General features: G+C 37.1%; 1 protein-coding gene across 13 annotated transcripts in view; it reads left to right on the top strand.

Annotated features, from left to right (window-relative positions):
- Positions 1–19,015, top strand: part of nrcama (neuronal cell adhesion molecule a) — an 85,220-nt gene extending 66,205 nt beyond the window's left edge. For 4 of the 13 annotated variants that reach the window (XM_047159815.2, XM_047159818.2, XM_017486020.3 and 1 more), the window contains 18 exons: positions 318–484; positions 1,237–1,384; positions 2,086–2,210; positions 2,461–2,490; positions 4,634–4,735; positions 6,206–6,403; positions 6,496–6,566; positions 6,740–6,962; positions 7,666–7,781; positions 8,498–8,714; positions 9,855–9,977; positions 10,265–10,441; positions 11,752–11,817; positions 12,188–12,310; positions 13,334–13,489; positions 14,022–14,153; positions 14,243–14,321; positions 16,773–19,015. In XM_047159815.2, coding sequence (XP_047015771.2) covers positions 318–484; positions 1,237–1,384; positions 2,086–2,210; positions 2,461–2,490; positions 4,634–4,735; positions 6,206–6,403; positions 6,496–6,566; positions 6,740–6,962; positions 7,666–7,781; positions 8,498–8,714; positions 9,855–9,977; positions 10,265–10,441; positions 11,752–11,817; positions 12,188–12,310; positions 13,334–13,489; positions 14,022–14,153; positions 14,243–14,321; positions 16,773–17,007 — 2,488 coding nt within the window. In that variant the 3' untranslated portion in view covers positions 17,008–19,015. The remainder of the gene's footprint in view (positions 1–317; positions 485–1,236; positions 1,385–2,085; positions 2,211–2,460; positions 2,491–4,633; positions 4,736–6,205; positions 6,404–6,495; positions 6,567–6,739; positions 6,963–7,665; positions 7,782–8,497; positions 8,715–9,854; positions 9,978–10,264; positions 10,442–11,751; positions 11,818–12,187; positions 12,311–13,333; positions 13,490–14,021; positions 14,154–14,242; positions 14,322–16,772) is intronic. The other 9 variants (XM_047159820.2, XM_047159817.2, XM_047159816.2 and 6 more) reach the window with 4 other exon arrangements.
- The last annotated feature ends 207 nt before the right edge of the window (positions 19,016–19,222 follow it).

Below are 19,222 nucleotides of genomic sequence, written 5' to 3'. Positions count from 1 at the left end.
ATAGGTCTTCGAGATAGATAATGGTTGCCTCTTATGTTCAAACTCTGCTTGTGATAATTCAGGGACTCTTCATATTCTCACACAGAATATGGTCTGCACTTATATAGCGCTTTTATTCAAAATGCTGTACACTGTATCTCAGTCACCCATTCACACACACACTCACACACCAATGGTAGCAGATCTGCCATGCAAGGCTCTAACTTGCTTTATTAAAATATTACTATGTCATGGACAAGGAAACATATACTGTATGCTAAAGACAAGTGGGTAGCCTTGTTGCAAATTGACGGCGTTGTGGATCTTTCTCTCTACAGGTTTAAGGACAGCCGTTCCAGTGAATTATCAGGAGACCCATATATGTTCCACAATAATGGAACTCTTGAGATCCCGGTAGCACAGGCACTAAACATTGGCAAATACACCTGTGTTGCCACAAACTCTCTCGGCATCGCTGAGAATCACGTTTACCTGGAGGTCAAAGGTGAGTATTATAGAATTTTATCAAGCAATAATTGAGTTTGTGAGAAATGGAAACCTTGCTGTCTTGTTTGATGCCAGTATCCATGTAAAGGTTTAATGCCCTCTAACCTCTTATTAGGCATTAGGCCAAAAGGTTTGGCCCTTAGCTTGCATGTTGTCCATTTTCCTAATGAAGGTAAATGATGTTAAGTGCTTTTCCAAAGAGCAAAACAGGAAACTGGTATGTTACACATCCATTAAGCTTGAAGAACTTTCTCCACTGTCTTCTGCCTGCAGACACTTTGGCACCTGTTCTGTTGCTGAGAGCTAGCAGGTGTAACCCAGTCGTTAGGATAAGAGATTATGTATATTAAAATATACATAAATATTTGTAAAGACATATGCTCGATTATTTCTCGCTGTTAAGCTTGAATCAACACCTCTGTGGACATTTCGATTTTGTGAGTGATTTTACTCATAAGCATCCATATACAGAATGTAAAAGAATGCTGAGCACACAGTCCTTTAGGCTCTTTTGGATTTTTTTTTTTAATCATAGCCTTACATTCCTCAATCTTATAACTATTTTCCTTTCCTATTCATTTCACAAAATGTTAAATAAATAAATAAATAAAATGAATCATAGTAACTAGTCAATAATTGGATTTAAGATGAATAACTGAATAATTAGCAGGTTCTTTAAGGATTAAACGCTGTCCCAAATTACTGTAAATCTTGTCTTTGCCAATATGTTTCTCTGTTTGTGTTTCTCAGAGCCCACGTGGATCCTGAAGCAGCCTGATTACAAAGAAGTCCAAAGGAACCAAAATGTGGTGTTTGAGTGTAAAGTGAAGCATGACCCGTCCCTCATTCCCACCATGACCTGGCTCAAAGACAATGGAGAGCTTCCTGATGATGAGAGGTGTTTATTTTTACATATGTTCATTTGTTTCATGATGAATATTGGTGTAATCCTGCACTGTACCACAGCATTGTATATTCTTGAGTCTGATTGGTCAGAGGTGTTGATTTATCTTCTGTAAACAAACAGCTCTGACATTGTGGAATGGTTAATATGGTGAAGTTTCCTCAGGAAGGAGTCTCCAGTGTCAGCGATTTGTAACAGACTTGAGAGCGGCAAAAGTAACCCTCCTTTGCATCGGGCTCCATCACATCACCATGTTGTTGATTACTTTCCTATAAAAGCGCACCCTATTGTTATTACTATTGCTTTTGTCTTTTTTATAGCAGACGCCTTGGTCTTTCTGAATGCATATGTATGTGTAGTGAGCATGCACGTGACTTATTTTTTTTTATGTATTGTATTTACAGTAATGCAAGCATCCCATGGTTCTCTCTTTTAGCATATAGAGAAGTAGTGATATCAGTCTTGATCCTTTTGTTACTAGTTCAGAGTATTTAGAAAAATGCCTCTGAGGCTTTATATTAATGAGAACCCATTTGCTCTGGCTCGCTATTTATTAGTTTTTAAATATACCATATTATGGATCATTACAGTGTGCCTCTTGGGACTGGGTTAACTGGTGGGTCAAAATAAATCCATGGTATTTTGTCCTGCTAGCTCACTTGGGATGTGTGACATTTTGCTGTAATTGCTTTTAGATTTGTCATAGGCTCAGACACCCTTACCATCCTCAAAGTGACAGAGAGTGATGAAGGGACATACACCTGCATCATGAATACCACTTTAGACCAAGACCAAGCCAGCGCCGAACTCACTGTTGTAGGTAAGGATATGTTATCTTCTCCCTTGTGTAGAAAAGGGTTATAGAGCTTGTGTTCCTTAAAAAAGCATAAGACAATGCAAAAAGGACTGTTCACTATTAATGAGCTACTTATTCGAGATTCTTGCTAAGGATCACTGCAGCATCACCTGAGATCATATGTGCTTTACTATTCTAAAGAAATACCTGAAATTCTTTTGTGTACTGATACTAACCGCAAACTCCTAACTCACTCCTACTCTGCCGATCTCAGAGCCTACCCCTACACCAGCGGTTGTTTACGGTAAAATCAGCCACACACCCTTTATGTCACATCCCATACTGCCCTTGGTTGGTGTATGTGTGTGTGTGGAGGGTGCAGTCAAGCACATTGTGCTTTATTTCATGCTTTATTTTCATTGCCTTGATGGTTGTGTTTGTAGATTTATTATAGCCATGCTTGAATTATATGTTCATAGTTACTTTTATTTCTTGTGTAATATATTTAAACTAGAGATGCACCGATGTATCGGCCAATAATCGGTATCGGCCGATAAAGGCAATTTTTTTTTAAAAACATCCGATGATCAGGGCTGATTATATCCTGTCAGTCAAAAGAGGGTGGGAAAACACTTTGAATTCGTGCTGTGTGTAAAGATGATGTCTCTTGTGTGGAATTACTTTGAATTGGGTGACAATGACGAAAAAACTGCAGCTTGTTAGCTCTGCACTGCATGTTAACGAATGAGTGCGTTTACACCGGACGTTGCAGCAGTGAAGCCGGAGTTTCAGCATCAAGTCAAATTCTTTTTGCTGTGTCACTCGAGCTGAATTAAAGGGCCAGTACATGATTGAAAGATTTAAATGAAGATGAGTTGACAAAAAAGTATATATATATTGCACAGAAAAATATTTGTAGAGTAGTATGTTTCATATCTAGTTAATGTTAATATGAGTTAATATCATCAAAAAAAAGTTTATATTAGGCCTATACATTACCAGTTTGATGTTCAATGATGGAGTAGAAATGCTTTTCTTAGTGGAGAGTGAATGTGAGACTAACAGGAGGTTTTTTTTTAGAGTTCAGTCAATGTTAATATGAATTAATAACATTCAATATGTTAAGAAATCTTACTTTAATCTTCAGAATTGAGTTCATGTGTTAATGTTAATTAGAGTAATGTGTTTTCTGTTTATGAGACCAGTTACTGTGAAACAACTTGTTGAAATGGAGAGAATAACGTTTTTATTTGCATTTCCTTCAGAATTGTGGAGTTAAATATTATTCATCTAAAAGATGGCATAAAAGACAGAACCAACAAACCATCAGTATCGGCCGATATCGGCTGAGAAATTTAGTATCGTGCATCTCTAATTTAAACACCTCTGTTTTATCTGTTTATTATATTTCTGGTTTGTCTGTCAGATATATGAATAGTATATATCTACATCAGTGTAGTTCTGATTGTACATGGCATTATTGTATATTTATAGTATATTTAATGGAAGAAACCCCTCCTGTGATATTATGAAAAGGCAATTTATAAAAGGCATATTTGTGTGTGTAAGCTTATTCATTTCACCCAGGAAGTTTCTTTTAAAGTGAAACATCCCCATTAATCCCATGAAACATTGATGTTTTTGTGATGGTGCCACTTTATATTGTGTCCCTAATAACTGTGCAGCTATACAGAAACTATACAGGCAAGCTTAATGTAACTACTGAAGATGTATTCAGTTTTACACATTAGCTTAGATTAGCACATCTTTTATAAATAAATATGTGACAGTGTTTCTCTGGTGTAACATTTACATGAGCTGCTCATTTTCCAATAACGTGTCCTTTTTTATTGTGATTATATTACATACTACCTAACTTCACAGAAAACACTGTCCGCTATGCAGTTATTATACAGAAACTGTCAAATTCGATCAAAGTTGGTGTTGATTTTAATCTGATTCTTTTGGGGTAGAATGGTACAACACAAACATAATACAAGAATTATATAAAAGCTTATAAAAGGTTCATTTGTGTACATAGAGAAGCCAAAATGAGTTAGTTAGTAAGTTAGTACAGGTGTTTGTATATAAATACACCACTGTAATCCATCAGTAGCAATGAATCATCAGTATTATTTTGTAGCTGCCTGTGTAGTTTAAGTGTAACTGTACAGATATTACAGACACTTAATATAAAGTCAAATTGTTGCTTGCAGAATGTGTAAGTTGTGCATTTTTAGATGTTTTGACTCATGCATGACTTATTTTGCATGTGTTCTGCATTTTACAGCACTTAGAAAATCAAGTATTGTACATAAATACATATTTGTGTTTTTTAAACTGTTTGTTGTTGTTGCATTTTGCCTGTACTTCGCATTACAGACTTGGCCAGAAGTGCTGTCTTCATCAGTTGCTATATTTAAGCCCTGTTCTTTGTCCATCTGCAGAACAACCAGATTCTCCTACAGATCTGGAGTTAACAGATCCAGGTGCAAGGAGCGTCCAGCTCACCTGGATCCCTGGAGACGAGCACAACAGTCCTATCAAGAGTATGCGTCATTTCTTGTTGATTTCAGCTACTTATTAAAAATGGTCTTGCGTTTAAAGTTCTAACCTCAGGGAATAGATTCCTACTTATAATTTTTAGCTCTCGTTCGATTGGAGCCTTCACGGGGCACTTTTGTAGTCTTGATGATGTCATATTAGGTAGTGCACTTATTGAGATAACACTGTTGATACTTGGGGTATAACTATGTATGAAAAAACGAGAAACATCTTATTTGAGTAGTCTGCTTTAGAAACGCTACAAATATCCAACCATGAATTTATAGATTGTAATGAGCCATACTATTAATTAATGCTCAACAATGTGCCTACAGACAATTACTTCTATAAACACAGCTTGAAAATTGTACTTTTTCTAATACATACATACATACATACATACATACATACATACACACACACATATACATACATATATATATATATATATATATATATATATATATATATATATATATATATATATATATATATATATATATATAAATTTTGAACACTACAGGTTTCAGTAATGAAATGTGTAATGAAATGTGTAGAATTTTTAAGTCTGGTCACATCCCAATAGTGAAAAGGGAGAAAATTTTATTTACAGATTCAATTCAGAGTACAACACAGGCGTATCACAAGCATTTTAACAGCTGATTTGATTACAAACTGATTTGATTACAAACTGAATTAATTAGGTTTATGTCTGTTTCACTGCAGCCATGGTTTTCAAAGTGGGGTCTGGGGATCCCAGGGCTCCATGAAAAATGGCCAGGGGGTCAACAATTTCCTAATCTTGTTACAATGGTGGAAATAGCCAATCTTTCAAAGTTATTATGCTTATGTGACTATATTTAATCATAGCCAAAGTATTACTTTACACAGTTAAAAGTGTAGAATTCTTTTAACAGTTTGTATGTAAAAATAAATTTGTACTAAGGGGATCTGTGGGTTGTTGTTTTTTTTTCTTTAAAGAGGCCACTGACTGTGAACACTTTGACAACCTCTGCACTACAGCTCGTACCTAGCCAACTACTTGATCAAACCATGACGTTCACTGTGTGAGACAACTACAGTATGCTTAGCTAGTCATTGGGGGGGACATATATTCATGATTTCTTATAGACAGAAAAACCTTATTTTGGTCAAAATTGACTCTTTGTCTTGCCAGAATTCAAACACAGAGATATCCAACAGGGTTTCCCAGACTGCAATACATATATTTGAACATTATTACTATCATTAAATGAAATCACAAGTGAGAAAGTGCTCATAATCTATAGATCATCTACTAAATAATAAAATAAACTGATGACATCATTGAGAATCACTTGATCGGCCGGCTGTTGATAGTCTATACGTGGTTTGTTTGTTGTGCGCCAGAGTATCTGAAAATACTGTATGTAAAGGGCCAAATCTGTTGTTCTTGGTTTGTTTTATTAAAAGTATGTTGTCTTTTCTTTTTCCAGAGTTCCTCATTCAGTATGAAGATGCTCTTCATGACAGTGGCACCTGGCATAACATGACTGAGGTTCCTGGCACTAAGACCACAGCTCATCTCAAATTGTCCCCATATGTGCACTACAGATTCAGAGTCATGGCTCTCAATGATGTTGGCTATAGCCAGCCAAGCCAGCCTTCCAGCCAGTACAAAACAAACCCTGCAGGTAACTCATTTTTTTATTTATTTAAATATACTGATAAATGTGTGCCGGCTTCAATGTCATGTGTTTCAAATGTAATTGTCTGTCTCTTTCAGCTCCTGATGAGAATCCCAGTGAAGTGAAAGCCATGGGCACAGATCATAATAATTTAGTCATATCATGGAAGGTAATACTAAATCACACATATATAGCTATAGAAATTAAGATGATGTTTTAAAATATGTTGATAATTGTGAATATGTATGAAACTGAAGCAGTTAATGTCGTATATGTGAATTGTCAAATGTCAAATTCTGTTATATGCAAACCTATTGATTAATGCTAAACCTTCTTTTAAAGCCACTGGTGGGTCTTCAGTCAAATGGTCCTGGCTTGCAGTACAAAGTCATGTGGAGACTGAAGGATTTAGAAAATTGGTCCTCTTACACCGTGAGCAACGTTTCTCAGTATGTGGTATCTGAGACACCCACCTTCATGCCTTTCGAGGTGAAAGTTCAAGCATTAAATGACTATGGCCATGGACCAAACCCAGATGTCGTCATTGGTTACTCAGGAGAGGACTGTTAGTAATTTTTTATTTCCCTACATGAGACAGACATTTGTTTAATACAGATTATATTGTACAGATTGTGTATTACAAACTATTATTTGCATTCAGTTTAAAGGAAACAGTAGCCCTACATTCACACTAGCAAAGTGACAGGCAACCATTGGTTTTTTGGTGTACGTGTGCGACACAGAGCCACGATTTTAGCAACAGCAACGATGACAAAGTGCCATTTAACCTGAGATTTTTTTTTCCAAATGATTGGCTCAAATGATTCCTTGGACCTATAGAGCATGTGGTTAAAAATGACTACGTTTCCCCACTCACAAGTTTAGTTCCTACTTTCGATTAATTAATTATTTGATGAACAACAAAATTTAAGAAAGCCATGGTTTCATCATATATTACCAAATACGACCTCATTAAATGTGTATAGAGACATTACAAAGTAATACAAACCTTGAAAGGAAGTGTCACAAATTGGTGGTGCATCTGGTGAGAGTATATAGACAATACCTTGCTTTGCTAATCTAAAAAAAAAAAAAAACTGAAAAAAGAAAACACTGAACTGCGCATGCTTAAGTGACAACAGTTGTGCAGTCAGTGACTTGTTGCTTGCTGGTGTGCAGTAGGTTAGAACTATGATAAATCTTTGCTGGCATGATGACATTTTGCTCTTTTTATCATATAAGCAATATATATTTTCTTTATCACACAGTGCCAGTGGCAGCTCCGGAAAATGTGCGTGTTCAGGTGCAGAACAGCACTCTGGCGGAAGTCCACTGGGATCCGGTACCACCAACATTAGTGCGTGGAAGACTGCAAGGCTACAGGGTATGTGTTGCTATTGATTGATAATACATTTATTATTACCGAGATAGAATTAATTTTTATTCCCTTGTGTTTTAACTACGAATAATTTTTTTTTCTAGAAAGCTCTGCTTATTTTATATATGTATGTGCGGTTGTACAGACAGCTAATAAGAAACAATGCAACCTACCCAATGTCCTCCAAGAATTTGTAGAATTTATTCATAAAGCTCTGTGTAGAAATAGAAATACTGATGCATGGTCAAATCCCAGTGTTTCTTTTATATGCATCCTCCTTTCATCATTCTAGCTTGGAGCCTGTGTACTGTACGCACTGCTCCCATTTTATATTCTCTTTGCTGGGTGACATAAATAGGATTGCCTCATTATGTGGAATTATTAGTCTGAAGCTGTTCCCTTGAGACTGGCTAGCGTTCATAACCACACTGTAGTCTAGACACCACTATGATCTACACTCTTGACAGAACCAATACTGAGAGAGACCCTCATGAACCGATGCTTTCATAAATAGGGATGTTAGTTTGTAGGGATTGTTAGTTGTATCAAAACAGTCTGAAAATTCTTTACCGGGCATATGTTTTTATCACGGTCATCAATGTCATGATGTTCAGTTTGAGCCGATGTGGTCACAGCTGTGCCGAAAACTATTTAACACCTACAGTAGGGATGCTCTACTGCTACGCAGAGTGTGTAAACCAATGGTTCACTTTTCACCTCAGGTGTATTATTGGAAAGAGAGAAGCCTGCACAAGCACAATACCCATTTTCACTCTCACCACATGGAGCAGCAAACACTGACCTTCATTGGGAACAGGAGCCATGGCAAGCTTCCCGGCCTGCAGCCCTACAGCACCTACACACTCAACATCAAAGTTTTTAACGGCCGGGGAGAGGGGCCTGCCAGTGCCAACAATCAGTTTGAAACTCCTGAGGGAGGTAAGCCTTAGGATCATATATTTTTGAAATGAGATTCAGATGATTTGTTGATGGTGTGCTAAGATAAGTGAACTGATTAAATGGAAACCTTACAAACAAACGAGTGATTTTTTTGGAGCAGTTCTTCACTGTCAAAAATGAAGTTAATTATCAAAAGACTTTGCATTAAATTTGTGTTAAAAGCAGTGGGAATAAGACTTCTTGTCTGTTAAACCTGATAAACCATTATCAATCACATTCTGGACATTTTAAGCGTGCTTTCACCGTTATATATATTTTTTTCTATAAAAAGTGCTGGTCGGAGCATCTTTTGTGCTGGGAAAAAAAAACATTCCACATGATGCGTACACTGTAACCATAACAACACAGTCCTACCTCACAGCAGCTAACTAAATAGCTAGGCTTGGTATGGAGATTCGTTTTATTATTGTCAGTAGTAAATATTAAATATAAAGATTGTTTTATATTTCATGAGCAATATGGAGGTTGTTTGCATTCACTGTGGTTTTGGAGGCAGAAAATCAAGAGAAGGTACGACTTCAAGAGAAGTGTATGCAGCCACAGTTAAAGTTGGACGTCACTTACTCATGAACATCCCAAAAATAGATACGTTTTAATTTTTTTGTTATACAACCCCAATTCCGAAAAAGTTGGGACAGTATGGAAAATGCTAATAAAAACAAAGAGGAGTGATTTGTAATTGTACTTTGACATGTATTTAAACAAAAAGCGTATAAAGACAAGGTATTTGATGTTTTGAACTTGTATATCAATGTTTGAATATTGGCAGTGAAACATTTTTGATTCAGTCTCCTTATATTTGTTGACTTAACAAGATCAACGCCAGCACTTTGTCCTTCATGTTTTCTCACCTTCTCCTCAACTTGCAAACTGATTGGTTAAGAGATTTTTTTAAAAAACAACAACATTTTCTGAAAAGTTGAACTTTGGAAAAAAAATGCACTGGTGTTTTACGAACTCACAAATCGCATATTTTTAGGATATCTTGCTTGTGAGTATTGGGTGGATTAAGCTGTAGAATAAACGGTATAGACTGAATGACAGTTTAACTTCTGGGAATTTATGTATTACCATTTGTTTAGATGTATTCCTTGAGCCTGCATGCATTTTCTGTCCCAGTTCCTGGTAGACCAGCATTCCTCAAGGTCACTAGAAGTAATCTAGATTCCCTGACTCTGGAGTGGGGACCGCCCCATGAACGAAATGGACGTCTCATAGGTTACACCCTTAAATATCAGTCAGGTGAGTGTCCAAGTAATTAATCCCAGTTCTAAATTCACAATATCACAGTGGATCAGGAGAACCTTGTATGTGAAGCTTATGTAGATCTTAATATACTGACTAATCAGGAAATGGTTTCAGTTGTAAGACATTTGGTTGTATCTGTAGCCACATCCTTCTACATAATATATTTTTTTAAAATATGGTCTAGTGGAATGTCATGCATATATACAATGTATTTGTGTTTTGAACCTAATGTGACCTCACACTCCTTTCCCTTCCCCAACAATCCCATTCCACGTCTCTAGTCAATAACACCAATGAGCTTGGCCAATTGAAGGAACTAACTCTGCCAGCCAATGAGACTAGCATCAGTCTGCCCGACCTCAAGTACAGCACACGCTACAAGTTTTATTTCAGTGCCAAAACACTCATAGGATCAGGCCCAAGCATTACCGAGGAGTTTGAAACAATAATGGATGCAGGTAAGTTCCATCTACTATTGCATGATATAGCATTTTTTCATTGGTCTGTTGCATGTGATTTGGAAATAAATCCTTCAGTTCAGACACAAATAAGGAATGTATCACGACTGCGAATACTTTACAGTTGTCTGTTTTGAATTTAATTTGGTACTTGAAGGCCTTTAGTATAAATACTGAATATATTGTATCACTTTTGCATGTTTAGTCAGAGACAAGCAATACCATACTTGAGTAAGGCATAAAGAAACACCAATGCAATCTTGTTCACATTGGTTACCTGAACGTTATCCTTCCCTGAATGTTTCCCTGCACACAAATCCCTCCAGGGTTGGGGGTTCGAGTCCCACCTCTGGCAGTTTGCATGTTCTCCCTGTGCTTCAGGGGGTTTCCTCCAGGTACTCCGGTTTCCTCCCCCGGTCCATAGATATGCATTGTCGGCTTATTGGCATCTCTAAATTGTCCATGGTATGTGATTGTGTGCGATTGTGCCCTGCAATGGGTTCGCATCCCATCAAGTGTCCCCTGCCTTGTGCCCCAGGTCCCCTGGCATAGGCTCCACACTCCCCGTGACCCTCTGGATGAATTGATGGATATTTTCTCCCACTGTCTGCCCTGGGAATCAATTTTGACAGCTACTGTAGAACATCCCCTCAGTGTGTGAATCTGAAGGGGAATGCTAACTGGTTGTGTCTAATCAGCCAACAGATGCCCTAACTGGATAGTACACTTCTAAAATTCCTGGTGAGGAAGGAACACAGCCATCCTTTCATCCCAATGAGAGTAATGCCAGCTGTATTCTTGTCTATCCTGGCCACAATTACATTTTATTTCAGTTGCACAGTATTCAGATCTTTGGAAATGTGATAGTGGTGGTAGTATCATGTGTGTATCTGTGATAAGGTTTTAAAGCAGATACCTGCCTCAGTTGTAGCTGTTATATACATTGAACTTTTCAGAGAGCTAGTGTTTGTTATTTTCTCGGAGTATGTACATGTCCTCATTGTACCATATCTCTCTATTTTATATCTCCTGTTTAGTTGGGAAATGAACAACTTTATTTCCTTCCAACTTCCTTACAAATGATCTCCTCTCCCTCCTACCCTGCTAAATGCTTAGTCTTGCCAGCTTATTGGGCATGCATGTGGTACCTGACCTTATCCTACCTCTGCTCTGACTGTGAACTGTTTGCTCTATGTCTTTCTCTCTGTGTATGTGTGTGTATGTGTTTTCCTGTGTCTGTATGTATGTGTGTGTGTGTGTGAGTGTCTGTGTGTCTTTGTGGTGTTTTCAAATTTTCACATTTCTTCTAGGGATTCCAGCTTCTCCCCAACCAGTCTCCCCAACCTCCCAGTCTCTACGCCCCCCTCTTCACAAGGGTACATCTGATTTAGAGGCACCTCTAGCTGCTAACATGTCTAACATTAACTTTTGATTATCCAAGCTCAAGCTTGATGCTAACGCCCTGGGGCATCCGACCCTTAACATGACTTTTCTTACTAAATTCTGTTGCAAAACATTTAATTTTGTAAATTTTTGAGCTACATCAACATTAGAAATTTCTTCCAGTTTTGTAGGTTCACGTAAAACCTCTGTTGAGCGTACAGCTCCAAGTCAATGCTTATCACGTTGAGTCCAGTGGCTCTGTGTGCAGGCTTTAAGTGACTGAATTATAACAGTAATGTAGAGGTTCCTGCATACAGTCCCTGCCGAGGTACCTCACTCTTTTCTTCTCTCCTTTGTGCCTAGCTCATCCTGCGCCTCCAGTGTTTGGGAACGTTAGCTCGTCTGTGGGCGAGGATGGAGCGCTAATCAGTTGGGAGTACTGGGGACCAGAAAAACACGTTTATGTTGAATATATTGTAGAGAACAGTAAGACATGTTTCTGACCTTAATGCTGTAGAATCAGAAACTAGGTGGGCAGGGATTCCTGAGCAGAATAATAGAAGTTCTATTCAATTCTATTCTGTTCTTTTCTCTTCCGCACTATTCTATTCTATTCACTATTCTTTTCTAATCTATTCTTCTATTCTCTTCAGCTCTATTCTATCCTGATTTATTCTATTCTATTCAGTTCTCTTCTGCTGTATTCTATTATATCCTGCTTTATTCTATTCTACTCTATTCTTTCTTCTCCTCTGTGATATTCTATTCATTTCTCTTCTGCTGTATTCTATTCTCCTTTGCTCTGTTCTATTCTGCTCTGTTGTCTTCTATTCTGATCTATTCTCTTCAATTTTGTTCTATTCTATTCTGCTTTATTCTATTCTATTCTGCTCGGCATTATTCTATTCTGTTTGGTTCTATTCTAGTCTAATAAAATAGCTATACAGAGAGAAATAAATCAGAGAAAGATGTAATGTTTTAATATTTTATTGTAATATTTTCTCAAATGACATAATTGAATTTTATCCAGTAGTCAGAATTTTTAATCACTGACATAATTTATTATGTTATTGAAAAATAAAATTGACAAAAAAAGTAAAAAAAAAAAAAAGATGTAGGAAAAAAGTACAAATATTTTCATTTACTTAATTCTGGAACTTAGGCATTGTAACAACCTGACATATGTATGATATGGAGAAACAGATTAATCCAGCATTCTAAATTCATTTTCATTTTACATTATAGAATAATATCACAATTGATTAATTGCTTAACTTCCTATAAGACAAATCCACTCCTTACTAATATCCAACCATTGCCATTGATATTTCATTGAGTTTAATAAAATACGCCATGTACAATACACATAATATAGATTTACTGTAAGACAGATAGACAGATTTAGAGATTGTAGTAAACTTACCCCCTGCATGACGGATGTAGAATGTAGTTATTTGCAACACCAGAGAGTGTGGATTTGATCTGTCCCTCTCACTGGAACCCCCTCAGGCAATGAAGACTGGCAAAAAGAGATGGTAAATGGATCACAGTCCCATGTGCTTAAAGGTTTAAAGGAAGGGCTGGCATACAAAGTGCGTGTGGTGGCTCAAAGCCACACCGACCAAACAGTCCACCGTTCTGAGGAGCTGGTGGTTACGGTACCAGGTGAGGCCCCTGTTTGGCCTTAACCCCATGTCTTAATTGAAAATGTAGTTGGTTGGTTGCAGACCTGCATGGGTTTTACCATCCTGCCTCCCATTCATGATTCATGTGGTGTGTCTGTGTTCTGTAGCATGGTCAGTTGTTTCCAGCCCATTCAGTAGAAATCTTCAAGGCCATAAAATGAGCTGTTTATTCCCCTGCATGATTTGCTGTCTACATCATTATAATGCACTGAACATATTACTGACCTTTGTGTCAGACATCATTCGTTGTTGCTTTTTGTATACCTGTTGAAATTCCTTTGGTATAAAAAGAAAACCATGTTTTCTAATCAGTGAGCATCACAGTAATTATTTTGATTGCAATTGCTTTTGTATGAAATGCATTCGCTCTTCATCTCCCCAGTGTTTTGCTTTTGTTTTCCCCACAACCATTTGATGGCATTAGAGGATCTGCAAATTCCATATGTATGTGTTATGAGGACTGCATATCATCTTTTGTGTCTAATTGTTCCTCCTTATTTTCCCATTCCCAGCTATGGCCAGTAGGCAGGTGGACATCGCTACCCAGGGCTGGTTTATTGGCCTCATGTGTGCCATTGCCCTGCTTATTCTGGTTCTCCTTATTGCCTGCTTTATCAGGAGGAACAAAGGGGGCAAGTACCCAGGTGAGAAAGTCATGTCACCAGCCAGAAACCACTTTACTGCCTATATTCCTACCTGTAAGAGTGTACTAAAATTGTGCTTGTTTTGCTAGTGAAAGAGAAGGAGGATGCACACACTGACCCCGAGGTCCAGCCAATGAAGGATGATGATATTATTTTTGGAGAGTACAGGTGAGAGAACAATGAGCAGGCCTCTGGGGAGTCTTTTCCTTATTCCTATATCTTCACAGCCCTCTGGAGAAAGTCGTTTCCCTACAACATGAACTTTTACACCTGCTTCACCTACGCAGGACACGGGACTACAACTAGCAGAAAGGCTTCATCTGTGGAGTTAAAGCACAGCTGTCGAGCTGGTTTTTTTTCTGGGCAGGTTGGCTATATTATCTCATGCTATATCTGTGGTGATAGTTTTCCACCAACTGTATATGATGGCGTAACACTCAGTATTCAGGACATTAGATCAGGTACTCTCATTTGATTATTTTTATTTTTTTTTTAAACCTTCACTTCATCTGTGTAGAAGCAGGATATTGTCAGAACATGTTTCTCTTCCTCTCTTGCTGTTTTTTTTGTTGTTGTTGTTTGTTTTAGTCAAAGCTTTATTTGCCTCTGACGTTTGAATTCATTCAAATCAGTTAGCTGAATAATTATGCAAACACATTCTTAATATGAAATATTGATATCTTATGATATTTGATGCGTATTAGTACTGGAAGCAATTTTCATGTGATGCTAGCTATCTTAATAACGCTCTTTCTAATCTGTAGCTGCTCATTAAGTCACACACATATAAGCTATAAGATTCAAGCACTTTACTTTATACAGTATACTAACTTTCTTTTGTACTTCATTTATTTTTTTTTTTAACACTGCATTTATTTTATACCTAAAATGCTTAAATATATACACATATAATCCTTCTATTAAATAATTATATATATTTTACTTTATGCATGGCTGTACATAAAATTGCATTTACAGTAGATGCATATTTTAATGAAGTGACATGACAAATCGTCAGTATATGGCAGTATATAGCATGCACAAAATAGAAAGCCATAGATTTTTGCTAATGAGAGGTTTTGTTGTTGTTTACACTTGCATCCATCATGTCAGCCTGTTGATCTTGGACTAATAACGATGTGAGGTGTTTCTTAACGAGACACAGTGAAGAGCTCTTCCCAGTATTTCTAGTGTTAGGATTCTCATGCTGTTTGTGGTTACACTGTCGCTTGCTAATTTCCCCTAGATCAAGATTACACCATGATGGCAAAACGATTTAGTGGCAGATACACTCGATCATCCCTGAGCCCTCCCCAAGCTCCTGCTCTGTCTAACATTACAATGAATTCAGTGGTATAGAGACATCACATCACAGAGTTAATGTTAGCTCACAGTATTCAGTAAGCCTATCCTTTTTTTTTTAAATTTTTTTTTTAGCACTGTTCCTTATTCGATCTATGTTTGTCGGTTGGAAGTAAGTGTGGGGGAAGGTAAGAGATGGAAGTGTGTGATTTCCATGTGCAGAGCTGATACATCCCTTCTGTGCCATTTTAGGATTACATTTTACTGACGTTCCCTAGCCATGAAACTAAATGCTATCATACGCTACACTGCCGGTAGCTGAGTTCAGACATCAAATGTCTCACTTTCACTACTTCCATACCTGCTCACTAGAACGGTGCTATTGTTATGACTGTTTCATGTTTATGATAGCATTCTTCCGCTTTCTTATGGCAAAGGGTTGAAATGAACTGTACGTCTAATAAATGACATTAATTATCATCACGTTTATTTTACGTCAAAGGAATTGATCTGACATTTTATTTTCCAACACATTTATTTATTTATTTATTTATTTATTTATTTATTTATTTATTGTTTTTCCCTTGGGCTGTTGGATATTTACTTCACTGATCACATCATTGTTTTTATGGTCTATGGTTAGTGAATGGTTACAATGGCTGTGGATAGTGTAATGCATTATTTGTTGAGATTAGTATTATTACATTAGTGTTATTCTTCCCAGCACGCTCTGTAATTATTACTGAGTGCAAACAGTTAGCTACCATTTTAGTCATACTGAAAAAACATGCTATTGGTAATGCAGTTTGAAATAATTAATCATGGACTAGTCTGTGGTATCAGGTGTCCATTTTACTAAATTATTAAAGACTCAAGTCATTAAATTCAGTGACATTGTAGGATATTACAGTAGTCTTAATTTCATGTACTGGCTACTGAGAATTTATTTATTTATTTATTTTTGAGTGACATACAGTATTTGTACCTGTTGTTCTGTAACATTCAGTTTTGCATTGAATCAAACGCTGTGTGTGTTGAAATCTTATGCTTAGCACGATATGAGTGAAATACATTGAAAATTGAATGCATGTATCAGAACGTACAGTCAACAGATGAATATTTGTGTAACGCTAATGGAACAATTCCCCCAGTTTGTCCTACGATGGATGACACTATGTGTGGAATGTCTTGTATTTGATTATACCCAGCATGTTGTTTACATCAGTGTTCCATCTTTTGTCATGAAGAGCCAAGCTAATGTCTGTGTGACATCTCTCATTATTCCACCTGTAACACCTGCATGTTATTTTCTCCTAGTGACAATGAGGACCATAAACCGTTAAAAGGGAGCCGCACGCCGTCCAGTGGCACCGTAAAGCGAGACGAAAGTGACGACAGTTTAGTTGACTACGGGGAAGGTGGAGATGTACAGTTCAACGAGGACGGCTCTTTTATTGGCCAGTATAGTGGAAAGACAGAAAGGGACACCGTGCAGGGTCACGAGAGCTCAGAGGCCCCCTCACCTGTAAACGCCATGAACTCTTTTGTTTAAGCACAGGGGAAAGTAGGACTTCTTGAATGCAGATGTTCAGCATGATTACAGCTCCAATTAGTTGCCTGTTTACATAAAGTGAAAGGAAAAAATAAATTAGGGAGTACATTAAGTGTTAATTTTGTCTGGAGAGATACATGTCGAGCAGGGTGACTCGCACAGGATCCTCTTAACCTGGCGTGATGAGTGGAATACAGATGTGGCAATGTTACAACTTCATCACTGTTTGCATTCATTATTAAGACTGATTTCAGTTATACAGTTACTTTTTTTTAATCTAACATTAAGTGACCTTCTGGTTACTTCTAAAACTCAGTATGTCAGTGCTGCATGCATAATATGCTACTATTACTCATAACATTTGGTTGCAACTAAAGAGACCTACAGTATATGAAAGAAGTAGCTAATTTATGAGGATTATGTGGTGCTTCTTTGAAATAATGGGTATGCCTTGATTATGTATTGAGTATTATATGAGAATTGTACAGATAAAATAAACCAATGGGCACTGCTACAAGATATTTGATCAAAATGTATACTTATTATAATTCCATGTCTTTGTTTCGCAAGACTGAACGTGTGTGTAAATAGCTGTAGAAAGAAAAAAAAGACTTTATCCTGTATAATAGATGGAATGTGTGCAGAAACCTGATCTGAAAGATTCTAGAGTAGACCAGATATTTAAAATAAAACACTCAGATATATTCCACAGGTGCCATTGTCCCAACACTATGCCACCTTTGATTTTTGGTTTGTTTTTTTGTTCTATTTTTATTTTTTTTATCTTGTCACGCCTGAGACATTCATGCTGCATCTCAACCATACGAGATCCCGCTGTCATTACCTTGACCTGCATGCGAACCCGTGTGGTTCCCATGGCAACTAAAACCATAGAGACCCAAAACTGCTTAATATGTGGTTTCCTCTGTTGGTGAAATTGGAGCAGTTCCATGCATGTGTCTTTTCATAACACAAACTGTATATGGATGTAATAATAGGTGCTGGGTGGCCTTTACAGCGTAGTGCCTTTATTCAGAAACGAGCCTGCGGGTCAATTTACAGGACTAATGCATGGTACTGGGCAGGCATTTGGGTATAGAGAAGGAACAAGAAGATGTTTATATGAATTGGAAATGATGTTTGTAAAGTTCTCTCCAGTATAATCTGAGCAACACGATGAACACTGTAGGATTTGCTCTTTGCCTCATTCAGTTTCATTTCAACACTGGTTTGTTGTGTAGCACTCAGTGTTTGTGCTTGTGCGTGTGGGTGTGGGTGTCAGGGTGGGCGTGTGCATGTGTGTTTGTATTGTGTGTAAAAACAATGCATTCATATTACTTTGTAAAATTTCACTTGTCCATTGTTCAGCGTTAAGACCCTCTCCAGTTGGACGGATTTTCACGACTTTTGGTTTCAGATAACTTGCATCAAGTTTTAGTTTCATATGTGTATGTTTTTATGTAGATATATTGTTGAATTTGTAAATAATACGATGTTTGGCTTCATGGAACTCGAGTAGAAATCAAGTCACTGACGCACTACTGAAATCTGGGGCATGAAGGCTTGTCGAGTGTGTTGTGTACTGTATATATATAGCATTATCTTCCTCTTTTGCTGTGATCACTGTACATTTTAACACAAAGTGGGGTGTGTATTCTTACTTACTATTCAGAAGTAAAAGCTTTCAATCCAGTGAACGGAATCGCACTGCACATTCCAAGCACAAATGTAATTTATGCAAGTGGTGATTCATCATATTACTGAAATTGTTTTTTTTTTTTTTCATTATGTAATAGTCACTATTCATCACAATCATCTGCATCTCTGATTTCTCTGCATACTAGAAGTGCACTTTTTTTTTTTATCTAAAAATCATAAACATGTTAGATTCAGAACTTTACTAACAATGTGACATTTCTTTTATTTAAGTGTCTCCAATTCAGAGTTCATAAATGAAATTTCAACAACTCTAAATACATGTAATGAATGAATAAATATTACTATATTACCTTTTTCGTCACCGGGTCTTCATTTTGTTCTATACGTGCGGCAGATGTGATTTCTGCACGAGCGTTGTTAAAGAGTTTTAAGAATCATGTTGAATTGTGTCCAGTGAAATTAGATTATTTACAGTAATCTGAGACATCTGTGATTACGTAGTGTTCCCATGAGACACTCATTGCAATGCTGTATAGATGTATTTTTCTGAAGTAAT

Source organism: Ictalurus punctatus, chromosome 14 (assembly GCF_001660625.3).
Source record: "Ictalurus punctatus breed USDA103 chromosome 14, Coco_2.0, whole genome shotgun sequence".
NCBI lineage: Eukaryota > Metazoa > Chordata > Actinopteri > Siluriformes > Ictaluridae > Ictalurus > Ictalurus punctatus.
This window is presented reverse-complemented; position numbering and strand designations above follow the sequence as displayed.